Source organism: Trachurus japonicus, chromosome 21 (genome assembly GCF_045865225.1).
Source record: "Trachurus japonicus isolate A0001 chromosome 21, Traja_1.0".
Taxonomy (NCBI): domain Eukaryota; kingdom Metazoa; phylum Chordata; class Actinopteri; order Carangiformes; family Carangidae; genus Trachurus; species Trachurus japonicus.
Window position 1 is genome coordinate 22,297,022 of NC_140927.1, and position 18,174 is coordinate 22,315,195.

At 41.0% G+C, this 18,174-nt stretch overlaps 3 protein-coding genes across 47 annotated transcripts in view; 1 reads left to right on the plus strand and 2 right to left on the minus strand.

Moving 5' to 3' along the window:
- Positions 1 to 323: 323 nt before the first annotated feature.
- On the plus strand, positions 324 to 4,851 carry cln5 (CLN5 lysosomal BMP synthase). Its single transcript, XM_085765467.1, has 4 exons — positions 324 to 555; positions 1,477 to 1,651; positions 2,157 to 2,382; positions 3,353 to 4,851. The coding sequence occupies exons 1-4, from the start codon at positions 443 to 445 to the stop codon at positions 3,856 to 3,858; spliced, it is 1,020 nt and encodes a 339-aa protein (XP_085621593.1). The 5' UTR covers positions 324 to 442; the 3' UTR covers positions 3,859 to 4,851.
- Positions 4,852 to 5,274: 423 nt separating this feature from the next.
- Positions 5,275 to 13,685, minus strand: fbxl3a (F-box and leucine-rich repeat protein 3a). The gene is made up of 5 exons (XM_085764210.1): positions 13,444 to 13,685; positions 10,908 to 11,322; positions 10,657 to 10,779; positions 9,652 to 9,823; positions 5,275 to 9,101 (listed from the first exon to the last, which is right to left on the minus strand). Exons 2-5 carry the CDS (start codon positions 11,319 to 11,321, stop codon positions 8,461 to 8,463), a joined length of 1,350 nt encoding a protein of 449 aa, XP_085620336.1. The 5' UTR covers position 11,322; positions 13,444 to 13,685; the 3' UTR covers positions 5,275 to 8,460.
- A 702-nt stretch (positions 13,686 to 14,387) lies between these two features.
- The window catches only part of mycbp2 (MYC binding protein 2), a 62,503-nt gene continuing 58,716 nt past the window's right edge, over positions 14,388 to 18,174 (minus strand). For 44 of the 45 annotated variants that reach the window (XM_085766311.1, XM_085766286.1, XM_085766321.1 and 41 more), the window contains 7 exons: positions 17,979 to 18,082; positions 17,648 to 17,836; positions 17,426 to 17,533; positions 16,893 to 17,102; positions 16,700 to 16,807; positions 16,229 to 16,394; positions 14,388 to 15,792 (listed from right to left, as the gene is read on the minus strand). In XM_085766311.1, coding sequence (XP_085622437.1) covers positions 15,677 to 15,792; positions 16,229 to 16,394; positions 16,700 to 16,807; positions 16,893 to 17,102; positions 17,426 to 17,533; positions 17,648 to 17,836; positions 17,979 to 18,082 — 1,001 coding nt within the window. In that variant the 3' untranslated portion in view covers positions 14,388 to 15,676. The remainder of the gene's footprint in view (positions 15,793 to 16,228; positions 16,395 to 16,699; positions 16,808 to 16,892; positions 17,103 to 17,425; positions 17,534 to 17,647; positions 17,837 to 17,978; positions 18,083 to 18,174) is intronic. The other variant, XM_085766326.1, reaches the window with a different exon arrangement.

An 18,174-nucleotide genomic window follows, 5' to 3' on the forward strand; every position in this document is an offset into this window, starting at 1 on the left:
TATTTCCCTACATTTAACAACATGTAAAAAATTATCTTATTACATAACGATAAGTTTATTTATAGGATTTATCCTGAATCTGCATAATTCCTATATCCCCACATAATTTTGATTATAAGGGGCCCAAAAAGGCCACAGGGCATACATTTAAAAATATAATATATTGTTTATATTGTCAGGATTTTCATGTATATTTCCACATTTATTAATTAAATCCTTTTATGTTTTTGATTTATTTTCTATATTTATTTCCACCTGGGGTTCATGACTAATTTCATCTCGTATGGACTCGTCATGTGATTTCGTGTCATCAACAAAACCATGTGACCTTTAACAAGGAAGTCAGTTCAGAGTGGAGGAGGGATCATGGGAAGACTGTCTTGTCCTGTCACCCTGCCTTTTGCTTTTCACTCCTAATTTCCAGTGTGTTTGAGACGTCAACATGACTCAGGTGGAGTTGACTGTGTGTTTGAACCTGCTCCTGCTCCTTCATGTTGTCGCTCCGGTCAGGACCGAGGCTCCGCAGCAGCAGCAGCAGTGGCCGGTTCCCTACAGGTACGAGCACCACCAAGCTCCTCTTTGCTCCGTAACGTTGAGTCATGTGACAGACATATAATAAACTCAAAACTGTTTGGAGAAAGTTTAAACTGTGCAGGAAAAGCTCCTGTACTTTACTTCTGGTTTACGGAGTCCTTAAACACAACAATGTTTGAATTCTCTGTCTGTCCTCCTGTTAGATTTCTAGTTACGCTGTTGTTTTAACTGTTGGTCCATTAAACTGTTATTAAAGCATTTTGTTAATATCAGACAGTCACAGTTAACGAGTAAGGATCTTTATCTGATCTGAAGTAGATCCAGAAAAATTATGGATGGTGCGTTCACGTGACGTTGGGAACTCTGGACTCTATACCATCTTGCAGCATGAGCATATGAGAAACAAGTGTTATTATTACTACGAGTAGGCCTACGTTGTGCAACAACAGTAGTAAAGATGACATGTGTAAGAAGTGTGTTTGCATTAGATGCATCTTTGTGTTTCCAATGTAAGAAAACATTAAAACATCTAAAGTTTGTATCAAAAACCTGAGTTGTAGCCTACATTTGGATTCAACTTAAGTGAAAGCATTTTGACATTTTGATTCACATGAATTCCTGAAATTGTGATGTGATATTATTAGTACAAGAAATAGTTTTTATTATTATTATTGTATTAAGTCTAATCTTGAATAAAAACCACCATGAAGATGGGCTGTATCAATTGTCTTGTGACTTGTATTGTTTGATCAATCTATTAATAAACACATTAGGAAGCAGAGATTAAGCATTTCCCTTTATTTTTATTCTCAGTTCTGGTCCGGGTCTAAATTGTTGATGTGCTAAAGGTCTCACCATGTTCCAGAAAAGTTTCTGTGGTGGTATGAAACTCCTCTTGGCTGTGACTGATGGTCTGCTGTGTGTTTCTCTTATCTTCCCCAGACGCTTCGATTATCGCCCTGACGCGGACTCTTACTGTGAAGCTCTCTACCCGTTCTGCCCCACTGGAGACCGCGATGGACGAATCCCCTACATAAGAGAGAGCGACGTAATCTCTGTTTATCGACTGCAGACACCTGTGTGGGAATTCAAGTACGGAGATTTGCTGGGGAAATTTGTAAGTAGCCTACATCAGTCATCTTATGGTCAAATAAAGGCAGCTGAAGGTACTTTGTGTTAAATTAATGAGATCAGAAAAAACTCAGCTCAGGCCATCAATATGGATGCAAACATAATTTAAAATCAAAATACAAAATACCCCAGAGCGACACATACTGGAAATAATTAACCCTGTTAAGAGACAGGGTTAAAATAAGTAAATGTAGGGGGAAAAAAGAAGTAATTTTATCAGTGATCAATCTGTTCATGACACCTTATACTGTAAGTGACAAAATGCAGGTTTTGTGAGTGAAAATAACTGGATAAAATACTTAATTGCCCTGATATTGTTGCAGCCGACATATTCTTTGTGGTGTTAAATATAGCCTAACCTGAAATTGAGATGAGGAAATGTTTGTGTTGCACCTGTATGGAGCTGGTAAAGTGTTTTTAAATAAAGCACGAGTGTAGAAACACAGCTGTACCCACTTCCCCCATGTCCATGTTTCTGTTCTGATTTACAGCATATTATGCACGATGCTATTGGATTCAGCAGCTACGAGACAGAGGCCAACTTCACTATGGAGTGGTACGAGCTGTTTCAGCTGGGAAACTGCACCTTCCCTCACCTCAGACCAGACGAGTACGCACCGTTCTGGTGCAACCAGGGAGCCGCCTGCTTCTTTGAAGGCATCGATGACTTGCACTGGTCACAAAACGGCACCTTGGAGAAAATAGGAGAAATATCTGGTGAGACCGAGTGGATTTGTTGAGCAAATGTATATTAATTCACTTAAAGTGGGACCCAGTGAGTGCACCATTTACTTAAATTTGAGATACGCAAGTTCAAATTTACAGCTGTTTTAACAAATGGCTCCAAAATTCAACCTGTGTTTTGTGACCTATTTTAAAAAATGTACATCTTTTCCAGTCATAAAAAAGACCAAAGACAGGGAAGAGAAGCAGATGGGCTAACAGTTCTCCCATGGGATTTGTTGAAAATAAGGAAAGAAGAATTATTTTTTAAAAAATACCTGACTACTCACCATAATGTGTGATTAAGAGTCTACCGTATGTAGATCAAGTTGAAATGCCTGACAAAAATCATCCACTGAGATGTAGAATTCAAAAACGCAAGCACCACTAAGAAACAATGCCATTTAGCTTTTCATCATAACACTAGATGCTGTACAGTGGAGGAATATGATGCTGCCCTATTGATCCGCTTTTACACAGATGATGTCCTTTTATATTTGACCAATTCCTATTTCTGGCTGCTGCCTCTTTTTTTGAATGTAGAAGATCATTTACAGACAAAATTTCATAATCTTAATTAGAAATACGTAACATTTTTAGTAGCACAATCACTAAGTGGTCTTGCAGCAAAAAGGATTGTAAGTTTGTCTGTGTTTTCATTGGCATGAGGACACTCTGGTTTCCTCCTATTGTGGCTCCTGGGCCTTTTCCCCCTTGCGTCATGAGAAAAGCTACAACACTTCCCATGAACCTCCAACAGGTTAGATGTAGAAAATCAAGAGGATGAACATGGATTGATAATTTCTACCTGTAAACCATCTGTACCTGTCACCATGACTATTTGTTTTGACATAATTTTTCAAGAATCCAGAATTACGAGTTCAAAAAATATATATTTACACGCTCCAGGTGATATTTTCTCATGTGTCCTACTTTTTAAAGTAGTTTTCCATTCTTTTCCTAGGGGACCAGTTCAATGACATGGCCCAGTGGGTCCAAGACGACAATGAGACTGGGATCTATTACGAGACTTGGACGGTTCGCTCTGACCCCAGTCCTAACGCCACGGTGTGGTTCGAGTCTTACGACTGCTCACAGTTTGTCCACCGCACCTACAGGAAACTGACGGAGCTCGGAGCCGAACTGTCCAGTCGGTCACAAACCAACTACACCAAGATCTACCTCTACAGCGGGGAGCCCACGTACCTCGGCAACGACAGCTCCATATTCGGACAGCCCGCTCTCAAGAACCTGGCATCGGAGATCCGCAAATTTTACTACACGTTCAGACCGCACCAGTCATTCGTAGACTTCGTCCTCAGTCTGCTGGACGCTTATCAAAAGGTTGTGGTGGACAAGAGCTTCTACCTCTACTACAACTTTGAGTACTGGCATCTGCCAATGAAACCTCCCTATGTGGAGATTATATATGAAGAGGTGCCTTTGCCGAAATATCCAGATTTCCATTAGCAATTGATCAGTTGATGAACTGATCTTCCAAAAACCAAATATATCAGCAATACAAACAGCAGATTTTCACCTTTTAGAAGCTGAAACGAGTGCATTGTTGATTTTGCTGTTTGATAAATGGTTCAAATGATGAATCGATTATCAAAATAGTAAAATATTTTGACTGTGGACACAGGTGTTGAGAGAATGATCTCACCGTCAGGTCGAGATCAAGTCACAATGTTCATCAGCAGGTTTTCCTTGGTTGAGAAGTGCCCTCTGCAGATGTCTTGTAAATAAACAAAAGCCACTCAGTGTTTCTCAACAAAATGCTCTGTATGCATCCCCGAGGCCGAACAAACTTGCTAATGCAAATGTTTGCAGCATTTCCTTCCACATAAAATGTTTGCAAAGCTGGTGTTTTGAATGTTTCACACTGTGCCTTGTTTACCTCGGTGTTTGTTGGCTTTGTTAGCAGTCTTCACCTTCCCTTGGTGCACTGCTTTGAACTTAAAAGTTTTAATCCAACATCAATGAGAAGTCCTCCTGAGACAAACATGGACCTTTACTTTTCCATGACAACTGAGCAAATATTGGTGAGGTTTTTTTCTTTCTTTTTTCAATTTATTAAAGAATATTTCTCATAGTTTCTTATAGTTATTATGATCAAGGATGTGATGTGAGAGTTGGACATTTGCACAAAGCATTTGTTTTTTTCTTGTGTATTGTTTGGGATGTGATGATGATCACTGTATCATCCATGATAAGAGTTTTACTATAAACTGAACAGGTACTGGGAGACACAAATATTTAGAGTCTGATGGTAATTGGTGAAAAACACTTTTTCTAAGTTTCTAGATCGCAGTGGTTTTATATAAATGAATAAAGTACCTGCAGTTTACGGTAAATACCTTATCTCACAACTACAACTAAAGGAAACAGACTATCTGTTTCATTAATGTCCTAACCCTATGTCATTCTCTCAGGTGAGATTATTATTAGATAAGTAATTGGCAAGACAAGGCAATTTATTTTTATAGCCCATTTTTACAGTTTAAGGGCTTTACATAGCAGCATAACAACATCCTCTTGGGCTGATGTTCACCAACATGATGGCATAATGACTCATCATTTTTGCACTAATTTCCCTGATTTCTGCACTTGTGAACTAAATATTACCTTCAATTACATGGATGTGCCATAATACAGTAAATGAATCACATCAGATCCAGTGAATATTTTGTGTTGTGTACAGTTATTTTGGATTTTCATAGTTTTACCTATTAAACCTAAACTCATTCCTACGTCATTTTTATGCAGCGTTATGAGTGTTGTTTGTTGAATGTTTTTTCTTAATTAATGGAGCTGAACAAGCACTCTGACATACTTAGTATGTAGCAGTTGAGATAAAATAATCAAATAACAGATGCAAACATGTACATTCACAATTTTTTATTACCGGTATAAGATCACCTATCCAAAACAATAATTTTAATTTCAAGACAGGTGACCAGTAAAGCAAAGTAGACAAAGCATTTGCCGTACAGAAGCAAAACTAAAGACAGCATTGTCAACACCAGTTTACTCCAAATAAAACTTACTGGATGACTCCTCTGAACCAGTGAGGTCAACATAACAATTACTGAAAAGAGGCATATTTATGATGAAAGATAAATAAATTGTCCTTCTTAATCTGCGTTTTATGTGAAACACATTTTGACTCATCCAGCTGAATTTTCCATTGAAAGCCAATAATGACGACAGGAAAATGGTCAACACCTGTAGAGTATGGAGACGCAGCCTTCACCGTAGAGCTGCTGTCACAGCCACTGCACAAATTATGAAAGACAATCAGAAGATATGTTGCTGTACCGCTGAGATGCTAATGTACATGAGCACAGACACATCAGCACATGTATCTACTTCAATGATCAGAGACCGATGCTATAAATAGACTATGTTAGTTCAAAAACCACAAAGACGGAACCACACTTCCTGCGATCAAGTGTCTGGCTTTTAGTTTTTGTTACAGTTTGGCTACATGACAGTGATGATAACAGGAATAAAGTCTGGCAGAAAAATAAAGCAAAATCTGGGTTTGACGGAGCAAACAGCGACATCCAAAAAGGTCTGACCACTACCAATACGTTTTTTGTTTTGTTTTGTTTTTTTACAAAAATACATTTGACAAATTATCTTTTTTACTCAATTATGTAGTTTTTAATAACGTACACTATCAGAAGTCAAAAGTTTTGTGAATTAACAAGAAATTTCTCAACTTTTGACATGCCTTTAACTCATTTCTACAGATTTTTAAAATCTATCATAATTTCTTTTTAAGTAAATCCCACTCAAATATCTTCTCATGCTTAAAAATAGAAATAAAAACTAAAAAGGATGGTCATCCATTTTTTTGCTTTTCTGAATTTCAAACAGGCGTAGTTAGATTTAATTTATGTTTTTAGCGCCATGGTCCTAATGGAGAATTTATCTTTAAGACGAAAAACGATGGCTTAGTAGTGGACTCAACACTCCTGAACACCTGCATGCAACAATACCATGGTGACAGGTGGAAAGGTCAAAACCAATCAAATCAATCTAGGTGCTGGTCTGCTTGCTGGTTATAATGATTGCTTTTCTTGTCTAACTGAAAAAAACAAAACAAAACAAAACACAAATCAATTACAAAAGCAGTATCCATATCAATAAATTACACAGCTTATATCTTCTCTAGTGACTACAGTATGAAAAAGATCCATCTAGTAAAGGATTACTCGCACTCTGGTTTTATAAAAGACACGAGCTGTTAAGGAAACTTCAAACCCTGACAGAGGGTGAAATAAAGAAATAAGTACATTTCTATTCATAATAATCAAACACACAGCGTTTTTATATACAGATGCATTTGACTTCCTTCTTAAAGGAAAAAAAGTTTGTTTCACTCATCTGAATTGCCAAATCTCTTTTTGACTGAAATGAATGGATGTCTGGGACAGGAGTGCTAATGAAATCTGGAAAAAGACGGTGTTTCTGTAATGTGAGGATGAATACCGCTTCCTCTCCTCCTGTACGTATGAGGTGATGATAACATGATACAGAGCAAACGCGGGCTAATAGGAGGGCAGATATTCACAACAGGTCGAGAGCTTGAACAGGCAAATAGCAGAAGATACAAATGAAACCTACATAGGAAATATATTCATTTAATGCACCTGAAACACACAAAGGGTTAGTTTTGCATTCTCAGTGTGCACTGTAAGCTAATAGCTGCAGAGGCTAGTCTACTGTTGAAAGATTACAAAGCAATTTGAGTAATGAAGGCTGCAGACTTAACCGACATCTACCTCCAAATAATTCAGACGTGTCTTTGCACTCTTTATATTTACATAGAATCATCTGTGATTGCATTTCTCATACCAATAATTACAGCTTCATCACTTCAATATACTGTTCTTTGCATCCGACTCGTCAGAAGCCCAGTACAGTGTAAATAATCATTGCTATGAAAAATATGTGTCCAACTAAGACTAATTGGAGCATTACTATTATCATAAAGCTAATTTTTCCTTGCTTCCGTTACAGTAGGACTCGGTTTGTCCTAACAATTATTTGGTTTTCATGTAAGGTGCTTAAGTAGATATAGCTGTACAGAAGCCTTCTTAATAAAAACAGAGAAATTAATTTGTCGAGTCGATTTGATGTGTGATGCAGTAAAGAAATACCTGCATAACTCGGGAGGAAAAACAAATCCATGACATCAATCAACATTGTACACCTTCGCATCACAAATATAGAGACCTATATACACACGTTATGTTTTTTTTCCTCCTCTCCCGGCCAACTTCAAACATTGTCAACGATCCCGTTTCCTTCTCTGACACATGACAAGGAGGAAAAGCGACCGCCGTTTAAATTAGTTTAAAAAGAGGTGAAGGACCCAGCCACTCCTCTGCGAAATTAAGTGAACTCACGCTCAATTACACCTTCAAACACATCCCATACGCAAATAACACTGCAGTCATTAGGAAACCGAAACGATGCTTTGTTGTGTTACAGAGTGCAGAGCTGCTATCTCAGACTGCATGTAAGTAGGCCAAGTGGTAGTGTAACAACATGCAATTGTGCACCTAATTGTCCCAAATTACTCAGCGACATTAAAAACACACACACCCAAACGCACACGCACACACGCACCCATCACTTCTTATATAGATTATCACAACCAAGCTACAATGTCCATATAACTCAGGTTGCAGTTATAAAAACATTGCTTTTCTTAGTTAAACATTTCCACCTGCACTGATTGTTTAATATGTGAAGAGGCCAGCCTGCAAGGTTTCTGTCTCTGCAGCGGACAAAGCAGGAATCCACACAGTTCATTTAGAAGCCGACGTGAGGTGAGGATGTTTGTGGTGTTAGCACTACATGATAACGTCGGACAGCAGTCGGGTGCCACATTATTCCCCTGCGCTGCAACTCCACGCAGAGGCTCGGCCACTTCCTGCTCTCCATGTTGGCACCAAACCGTTCACTACAGCCGAGCTTCTAAAAGGCTTTTCGGTGCAAACATGGAGGCCGTGACTGTGCCGCACACCACATCCTCGATGGACTCCTTTTCCGGCTTTACCAGGTCGGCATCATGTCTGGGAACCAGACCCGGCCCAGGTGCTTCGACACCTCCCAGTGGATCTCGTCCAGGGAGTATTTGTGATCGGGGATCAGCACCTCCTCCATGATGGACAGCTGCGACAGCCTCCGCCCACACATCTTGACGAACTCCACGAACGCGCTGCAGGAAACCTCGCACTCGCCCAGGCCGATGGCCGACAGCTTGGTGCAGTTCTTGGCGATGCGGATCAGCTCCTCATCCAGGGGACGCAGGCCGTTGGCGCACACCACCAGCTCCACCAGACGGGGGCAGTGGAGGCCCACGCGGCCCAGCACCTCCTTGCTGACCGAGCGGCCGAAGTACAGGTGCGTGACGGGGATCTCCTCGTTGAAGAAAGGGCCAAACTCGTCCTCGTAGAGAAAGAAGTACATGACCAGGTTGAACTTGGGCGAGTGCCGCACCATGGCGTCCCAGCTGCTCTTTTTGATGGTGTGGAAGTGCTGGCCGGGATTCTCGCTCACCACGTCGATACGCAGGTGCTCCAGGTGGACGTGTTTCTCCGAGGAGAGGGCCAGCAGGAGTTCATCGCTCAGGAGGTGGTAGTTCAGAGCCAGCTCTCTCAGCCCGTGACACTGGTCGGCCACACACAGGATTCCTAAAAACAGAAACACATTGTGGTTTTAAAACATCATCAAATCTTTTTTTTTTTTTTAAAAGCAGCAGTTTTCCCAAAAACCTCTGGTCATCAAGAGGAGGGAAAATATAATCACCGCCCTGCACAGAAACGTGATTTATATTTGCCCGAAGTTGCAGCTGAATCAGGAGTCTTTATCATAGCTGACGATTAAAAACCATTCCAGGAAAATGAATGTAAGAGGCAGAAACAAGAAAACTACATTATAGTTGAGTCATAATACATCATGCAATGTCTGGCAGGCCGTGACATGAAATGACAACGTTGTATGAAGCCGGACAAGAAAATTACAACGTCTTTATATACCCCCTGAGTGGAAAACACAGAAAGCTTTATGACAAAAAAAAAAAGCAAATCAAAAACATTTCATTAAACGCCCAAAGCAGACACAGATCGTGATGTTTTTTTTTCCTGGTAGCTGGACAGCATGAGGGGAAAATATTTTTTCAAAGCCTGAGGAATCTAATCCCACGCACTCCAACAGCAACAGGAGCCGCTGCTGTGACTGTACCTGCTGGAGAGACGTGAGGGCAGCTGCTCATCTTCAGCAGCTTCAGGGTGTCACTGTTGTTGGCCACCAGCACCTTCAGAGACGGATCGTCCACCGGCGTGTCGTCAATCTTCAGCGAGGACAACGACTTGGAGTTGACAAACACCACAGTCAGAGCCGAGATGAAATGAGACTGTGGAAGGACGAAAACGACAGTGAATTATGAAGCATACATTTTAGATGACACTTACGAGATGGCAACAAGGGCTTCGTTTCACAGACAACATTATATTAGTTTATATTTAGATCGATGGTGGCAGAAATATGGTTCACATATCAAATTTACACTTTTGATCTTGAGACGTGACAAACGTGTTAAACGGCCACTGGCCTGTATTCAACAGCCTTCATAACCCCGTGTGGGCGTCTCCTGATATAACACAACTCTCTGATTTCTAAACGACGCATCTTGATTAAACCAGTAAATCAATTATGACGATGTGTTCATGCAGTCTGCAGCTGTGTGGGAAAAGCCAGGTGCAACACTTTCTGCTCTAACAGATGATGCCTCATGAGGGTAACCGAGGCTCTGCACTGTAGGTTTATAATGTCCTCAGGAATAGAAACATACAGAGGGGGATCTGGAGAATGTGTGGTGTGTGTTTACAGTGAGTGTAAAAACAGCTTCAAGCTGCTCTGATGATAATGCTTCGAGCCATAAACTCACACACTGCTGCTGAGAAAAAAAATAAGACTTGGAAAACCCACATCCTGTGTCCTTCTGAGGCCGAGGAACTAATCACAGATTTGTCCTTCACCATGCATGGGAACAGACACTGCTTTTCAGCCCAAGATAAGATGAGAATACAAATACCGCTCTGTCTGTACACAAGCACAGCTGCAGTCGGAGGGTACGGCTGTGCAAAAGCATCAGCTCTGAAAATATACACAATAGTTTTTTCTATAAACTCTGAAGAACAGGAAACTATAAAGACCCAGACACCTCAGGGTTTATGTTAATTATACCTTTGGAACCTCCATAAAACTGGGCCTGGCCGTGGAGATGAGCCCCAAGGTCTTCAGTGAGCAGTTCACCAACTGTGAGAGGATGTCACACGCTGCCTCAGCAGACTCGGTGCTGCTGTCCACCTGCCACACACAGCGATTGAAAACCATGTCAGGGACATAAAAACAACATTTGTACACCAGACGGTGATGGTTGAGAGGTTTCTTAGATGAGCATATTGTTTCACATGTTACTACGTTTGCTGTCTCACCTTGAAGCTGACGTATTGCAGGTGGTTGGAGTGCCTCTTTATGATCTGCTTGATGAGGTCTGGATGTGTGGCCTTCAGGTACGAGCTAGCGGGCTGGTTGAGCTCAAACTCGAAGCATCTCCACAGCTCAGGCATGTGGAAGGCCTGGTTCCACCGGCGACACACCTGTGAAGCGTAAGCTCGATCCAGCAGTGGAAGGTACTGGAAGATGTGGAGCAGGAGCTCCTGAGGCAGCCGTGCCCATTCGCAGTCTGGTGACTCGCAGGTCTCCACTGTCGCCGCTGCTTCTGCTGCCGCCTTCGGCTCGTCGCTCGGCTCGTCGCTCGGCTGCTTCCGCACCTTCTTGCAAGCCTCTGGTGGGCTCTTACTGGAGGAGCTGTCACCTCCCTCCTCAGCTCCTTTCACCCGCTTCATCCTGAAACAAAGAGACAAACCAACATGTTATAATCCAGCATTGGACAGTTTATTAAATACACAATAAATTAGACAGATACACACATAAATTCATCTTAGCCGGGGCAGTGAACTACTCGATTAGTGAAAGCTGTGACAAATCAACAAGTGACACCTTCTTGGTCTTCAAAGACACAAAACAGCTATATAGAGCCTGTCACATTCAACGATCATTATTAATATCATCAATCAAGTCTATATTCATTTTACTCTTTATCATAGATAGATAAGGCTACAATGGGCTATTATTATCTTAATTAAATATTTAGTCTATTAAAGTGTAAAAGAAATAGAAAGAAATAAGATTGTCATAAAATGCTCATTACAACTTTGCTGAGCTAAAATATTTGGTTTACAATGATGTCAAAGAAAAGCATGAAAGTGTTTTGAGGCTTTACAATCAGAATATACAGAAATGTCCTACTAATTTTACTTCACACTGCGTCCAGCGATTAAATGATTAACAAGTCAGTTGCCAATTATTTTTCTCTTGCCAACAAACTGTTGCCCTACAGGTTATCATGACCACTTTTGTTTACTCCCAGCAGCTTTTATCTAAATCCTGTGGGTGAGTGCCTCAGTTATGTGCCCTTTATACAGAGGTTTTACATTCTGCAGATTGTGAAGTATGCAGACATGATATCCCATCAGTTGTGAGTTTATTAAAAAGACAATACAACAGTTCTGCGAAACACACTTACTTTGTGAAGGCTATTATATTCAGATTTTGTTGGAAAGGTTTTAGAGTTCAAAATGTCCCCCCAGCATATCACTGTAGGGGGTCAAGTATTCAGCCCTGTTCTGTTATTGAAGGATGACTCATGACCATATCACATTATTCCACTTCTCTGTAGACCAGTGCGCCTTGTGGGTTTGTTTGTTTTTTTGCACCAACTCAACCCTCACGTGTGTGTTCGTCTTTGTAATGAGGGGTTTAAGCACAGCAACCCTACTATAATAATATATATCTCTCTCTCTCGCTCTCTGTAATCGCTGACTTTTCTTGTTGATTCTGTAGCAACAATCTTAAGTCACCTGAGGAAAAGTCCTTTCATTTTACCTCACATACCAAACTTCAAACGTCCCCTGTCAACCACAACATGTGCAGTGAGCTGATGTATTTCCCCATAAATCTAAATGCAGTATATCACTTACTTTACAAACTAGTGAAACACTATCCTGCTGCTGAGCAGTCTCTGTGACTCATGCTCCTGGCATTCGTGTCCCAACTATGAACCTCCCCTTTACATGCTACAACTCTACAAACTAATACAAAAATCTGAATAAAACAGGCCTGTTCAGTGTTTAATATTATCTGCCAAAGAGCATGACTGCATGATAGATCCTTAATTGCATGATGCAGAACACCTGTGCAGAAGCAGCTGCTGCTTTAGTTAGTTTGCTTTAGTTTAGTGAGTTTGTACTGTATTAACCCCGACGCCATGCTTAAAGAGGTAGATGCCTAAACATTAATAACACACACAGTACACAACTTGTTATGACTTTTTAGTGTGTGTCTCACAACTCACAACTTTTTTTAGTGGTCCTTAACACTTTTTAATCTTGTTAAGGGGAATTACATACATACTGTAATGTATATAAACTATGTATATTTATGCATTCCCCCTTGTACCCTTATGCATTTCGTATTTTTATGGTTTGTTGTGGAGTGACACCTTAAGAGAAGCTATCTACTGTGTGTTATCTATCTATCTATCTTTAATCTTTAATGTAACGTTAAATATTAAATAGTTAAACTAAGTTATTGTTGCACCGATTAGACTGTCCATCTATATATCTATAATCTTTAATGTCAATATATTAAACAGTTAAAGTAATGTTGCACCAGTTAGACTGAATTAACAACCACAACGCCTTATAGCTAACGTTTAAGTAACTGTTACGTTAGCCGACGCAGTGAATGAATGTAACCGTGTTATGTTTATGTTGCTCAGTAAGCAAACTTAATGCAGCTGTCCGTCTTCGTATGTTAATAAAAATTCACTTATTCATCTGCAAAGAAAAACCTACATGCTCATAATAACACACGTAACTTAGACAGTTAGCATCCAAACATCCTCACCTTGTTGTTTACACGCAGCTAGCTAGCTAGCTCCTTAGCAGGAAAATCCGATTTCAGTCTCGACACCTCAGCCCGGGCCGACGCTGGAAAAACTCATCCGCACCAACCAGAAAACTCGCATCAGAGCACAATTAAACCGAGAGAATGAGAGGTGATGTTTAGGGTGAAGAAACGGGCAGCAGCCTGTCTGGTACCTCCGCTCGGATTGACCTAGTTCCTCCTCCGCGGGAGTTACAGCTCCAGCTCCCCACACACACACACAGGATCTGAAATGGCGAAGTGTTGTTGTGACAGCAGCGTTGCATCCTGGGAAATGTACAATGCGAAATGGCTGTTGGTGAAGATCGTCTCTGTTCGAGCGATGACTCACTCGAGTCATGAGTACCGGAGTTCCGTTTTTCCAGAAACGAAACATAAAAGTCATCAAATAGCCTACATACAGAACCCGTTTCACTGTGTTGTTTGCTATTTTTGTTTGATAAATAACTTGCCCATTAAAAATGTCCTGTCATTGTACATCCGTTTCTGATTCTTTCCTACAAGGATTAATTCAAAGTCTCAGATTTGTCGGATAAAGAATATTACTAGTATCATATCCGCTGTAGTTTTCAGACTTCAATTCCAACATGACTTTAAAGTACACTTTGGAAATATATCTGCAAACATAAGGATCCACAAAAACTGTTGTTCTTTTTACAGTCTATGCTCTTCAGTGAAACCTGACTGAGTTGACTTTGCAGAGTGATACCAGAAAATAAAACAGAGTAACACATCATTCTATTTTCATAGTCTCCGATGATATGTGGAAGATTTTCAGACTTTCGATACTAGTATTTCCTAAAATTCATTATAGAGGAGCTATTAGCTGGATATAATAGGCATCGTGTCAACAGGCGGCTAATTTAATCCAAATGTCAGAGCTCATTAACAAAGGACACGGTGTATACTTTGTGAAACAGAGAACCTGGTTTATTACCATTCAACTCCATCCACCACAGATATTACAGAGCAGATTCACAAGTATTAAGCTTTTTTATATAACAGCAGCTGCTTTTTTTCCACACTCTGTTCCCATAACACCCCCTCTCCCTCCCCTCCCCTCCCATCCCTCCCTCTTGCCTCCTACTAGGGAAAAGCATTACAGGTGCACAATTTTATTTGGTGTGAAGACTGGCCCCCCAAATCATTCAGCTGTAATCAGTCTCACTGTGAGGTTTTTTGTTTTGTTTTTGTATTTCTGTAGGATTTGGTACTTTTTTGTTTCATTTTTGTTGTTTTTAAACAGAGCTGCAAATGGGATTTACATCCACCACCATTCACTGCGGGTGCCAGGCTCCTCCTTCTCATTTCTAGACAACAAAAGAGATCTGACATTTAGAAGAGGGGGGGATTTACGACTCTCTACTGTATAAAAATGTACAGTGGCTTTATTGACATACATTCCATAGGTTAAACAGCTGCAAAATAGGAGGCACACCCAGTATTGCACTTCATTAAAAGTTCTGGCTCAAAACATAACCCAGAATATCAAACAAAATTGAAGTGAAGAGTAGCAACTTCGGAATACAGCTATTTTGAATAGTATCGTTATATACAAGATTAATTAAATCGTACACTATTTTCCGCCCAAACTTAATATTCCTAACAGTCTTATTCACCAACTCATCTTTTTTTTTGTCCGTCAACCCATGATGCACTTGACAGTGGAGAGTACTGTACAAGATTACGAAAAAGGTTTACATACAACAATATTTTAAATTTATAGTTAGGAAGCTGGAAATACGGCCTGTTCCTTTTTTTTTTTTAAACCCACGCTGATCCACGGTTGCCTTTAAGCAAATTTATTTCATAATCACTGTTTAATCTTGTATTGTTACACTTCAGGAGGTGTGCAACGTCTATAGAAGCCGAGGGAATACAACGGCCGCATGCAAACACGTCACAAGTTATTTTCTTTTTTTTTTATTTAATCTTCTTTTTTTAAAATTCTATTGTTCTTTTTTCCATTCAGGTCACGCTGAATCCAAAGGAGCCACAGCTTGTGGTCGTAGCAGGGGCCCAGATACTGATGTTGGTAGAGGAGCAGACCTGAGGACTCTTGGCGTAGAGCAGGAACCTGGTCCAACGTCCAGGACACTTGACAATGCAAGAGCCAAGCTTCTCAGCTGAGCTTCAGCAGCAGCAGCCAGAAATCACAGTAGACAAACTGGTTTTCAGTAAAAGTCTTGTGTTTTTAGAAGGTGTGTGCATTCCTACACACCCCGCAGCCCAATGCAAACTCCTCCCCTGTAGGCGGGTGAACCACATGCAAAGGGCACTCAGTGCCTTCCAGCTGCTTGCCTTTAGGTCCTGGTGGAGGAAAAAAAAATCACATCTCAGCATTTTGAAAGTCTTGTATTATTGTTTGTGACAGACTTTGTGTCAGTTTTTTCTCATTAGATGTCAAATATCAGTCAAAACATTCAGTCTAACATTCTTGAAGACTTCTCTCAGGAGCACCTACAGTATATTCATTTCTACAATCACGTGATCATATAAACCCACACTCAACAGTTAGTTGGTGGGTGTTAACCATTAATGTCTGGTCTGTTAGTAATAGTAGGTGTGTTTGAATGACAGACTTTGTTTACACTTCCACTTCTCTCATCCAGACCAAACCCCTCCTGTACGTTTTTATTTCATGCACTAAAGCCTGCTTCGTCACTGCGACTTTAAAGTCTGCATGTGCACGATGAATAATTTAACATTTTCCAGAAGAGTTATGGTCAACAGAATTGTTAAGTACCTGCAGGACAATGCGGCAGCTCCTCCTTGGGAACACTGGTCATCCTCTGGAAGTCGTCATGGCAGGCGTTGCAGAAGTGTGTGGTGCCGAAGCAGAAGAAAACAGCCACCGAGCAGCAGTACCGGCATTTATACTCCAGGAAGTCTGTGCCATGCTTGGAGCACATCTGGTGATAGTGAAAATAAAACATCACGGGTTTATATGTTTATATAAGTACAGACAAGCAGAATTTGTTCAACAACAAATTGGCTCATTACATATATATCATATACATTACTGGGTAATACCAGGAGTCACGAGTCATCCAACAGATCCAGTCACAACATGTTATTGTTACAACCAGTTTTTATACAGTGTAAACAAACAAGATGTAACATGTGGATTTGGACACCATTGGCCAGAGCCAGGTTAGTTGTTTCATAGCTCTTTTATAGCGGCATTACTGCCAGGTTCCTCCCAGGCATCACTCACCTGAGCCCTGGAGACATCAGAGCATGCTCCACAGATCAGCTCACTGGGGTCATAGTCATCTCCCTGTCCAGCCTCTGCGTCACAGCGAGCCTCTCCACCAAAGTAGGCCTGTAAACAAAGGACATATTAACTCTCTGCACCCAAATAACATTTCAATTAAAACATTTTGCTTCTTTGTTTTTTTACACGGTACCTTCTTGCACTTGTAGCAGACATAGTATGCGTATCTGTTCATGGCGAAGCCTGCAGGGTCGTTGTGGAAACGTGCCCCTGGTGTTGTTATTGCCTCACTCTTGTGCAGCCCCTCGTACTCCAGCCTCATCAGAGCCTTCCTCCTCACATCCTCATAAAGCTCCTTTATGGGGTCCAGCAGGTCCTTGATTACAGAGTGGTTGATTTTGTTCTGGAAGCAAACAGTGAAACAAAGAAACAGTCATAAAGGAGGTCATGTTTCACTTCAGGTTATTTAGCTTTGGTTATTAATAGAGATAAATGAACATTACTGTAAATGGAGAAGCAGGCTAATATACTTTTTTTCTGTCGAGTTACTGTGTGTGTCGGCATTGGCAACATTTCACAAAGACGACAGTGAACAAAGCAATCGCAGTCTGCAAGAGCATTCAAGCAAACTGACCTCAATCAACAGAGGTGTGGTGGAAACAGGTTTCCACCTCTTTGTTGCCTTAATTCATCTCCTAAATCAGACAGGCTCAGGTAACGCCTTACCTTACAAATCGGACACAACATGAACCCAAACGTGATCCTGGGCCCGAGCCAACGATTTTCAAGCACGCGGCGAGTACACTGGAGGTGGAACACGTGGGTGCAGTCCAACTGGGAACAGGACAGAGAGTCAAACATTAAACAAGGGGAAACAAGTGAAAGATTCAATCCAGATGTGAACAACCTGATACGTAACAGACAAATAGTCATATTTATATCATCTACCTGTACTGCAGGAGCAGCAGAGAGGGCCTCTGTGAAGCAGATCATACACATGTCATCTGCATCCTGTTTCAGACAGCCTGTGCTCTTGTCGCAGCCATGTAAACACGGGAGACAGCTCTCCTCATTCTTCACTCCTCCACAGGGGTGTCCACAAGGATGAGTCTTGCTGCACGCCAGTTTGGCATATTCCTGAGACGAACACAAGACAGAAACTTGTAAGACTTCGGGGCATCACTAGTTAATCTGTCATCTCAATTTAAGTCTGTGATTTCTATATTATAAAATACACATCTAGTCTGTCTGCCGTATAGGTGAAACTAATGTCAGGCACCTGGCAGTCTGGGTCTGAGCAGACGCTGCCCACTGCAGACAGCTCAGTGCCATTCCTTGTACCACAGAACCTGCAGGCGTCCGAGCTGCTGGAGGCTGGTTTACCTACAACAATATTAAGATTTGTCAAAACAGGTTTTAAACACTGACCATTTTCTAATATTATGGGACAGTTCAAGTATGCAACATACCGATTA

Bases quoted from the DNA above. Each gene is read 5' to 3' on its own strand.
- cln5 (XM_085765467.1), top strand. From the start codon at position 443: ATGACTCAGGTGGAGTTGACTGTGTGTTTGAACCTGCTCCTGCTCCTT. The intron at 556-1,476 runs GTACGAGCACCA...TATCTTCCCCAG, and splicing joins CAGTGGCCGGTTCCCTACAG to ACGCTTCGATTATCGCCCTG. The intron at 2,383-3,352 runs GTGAGACCGAGT...TTCTTTTCCTAG, and splicing joins GAAAATAGGAGAAATATCTG to GGGACCAGTTCAATGACATG.
- fbxl3a (XM_085764210.1), bottom strand. From the start codon at position 11,321: ATGAAGCGGGTGAAAGGAGCTGAGGAGGGAGGTGACAGCTCCTCCAGT. The intron at 9,824-10,656 runs GTATAATTAACA...GTCCTTCCACAG, and splicing joins GTTTTATGGAGGTTCCAAAG to TCTCATTTCATCTCGGCTCT. The intron at 9,102-9,651 runs GTACAGTCACAG...TTCTGTTTTTAG, and splicing joins CCCTCACGTCTCTCCAGCAG to GAATCCTGTGTGTGGCCGAC.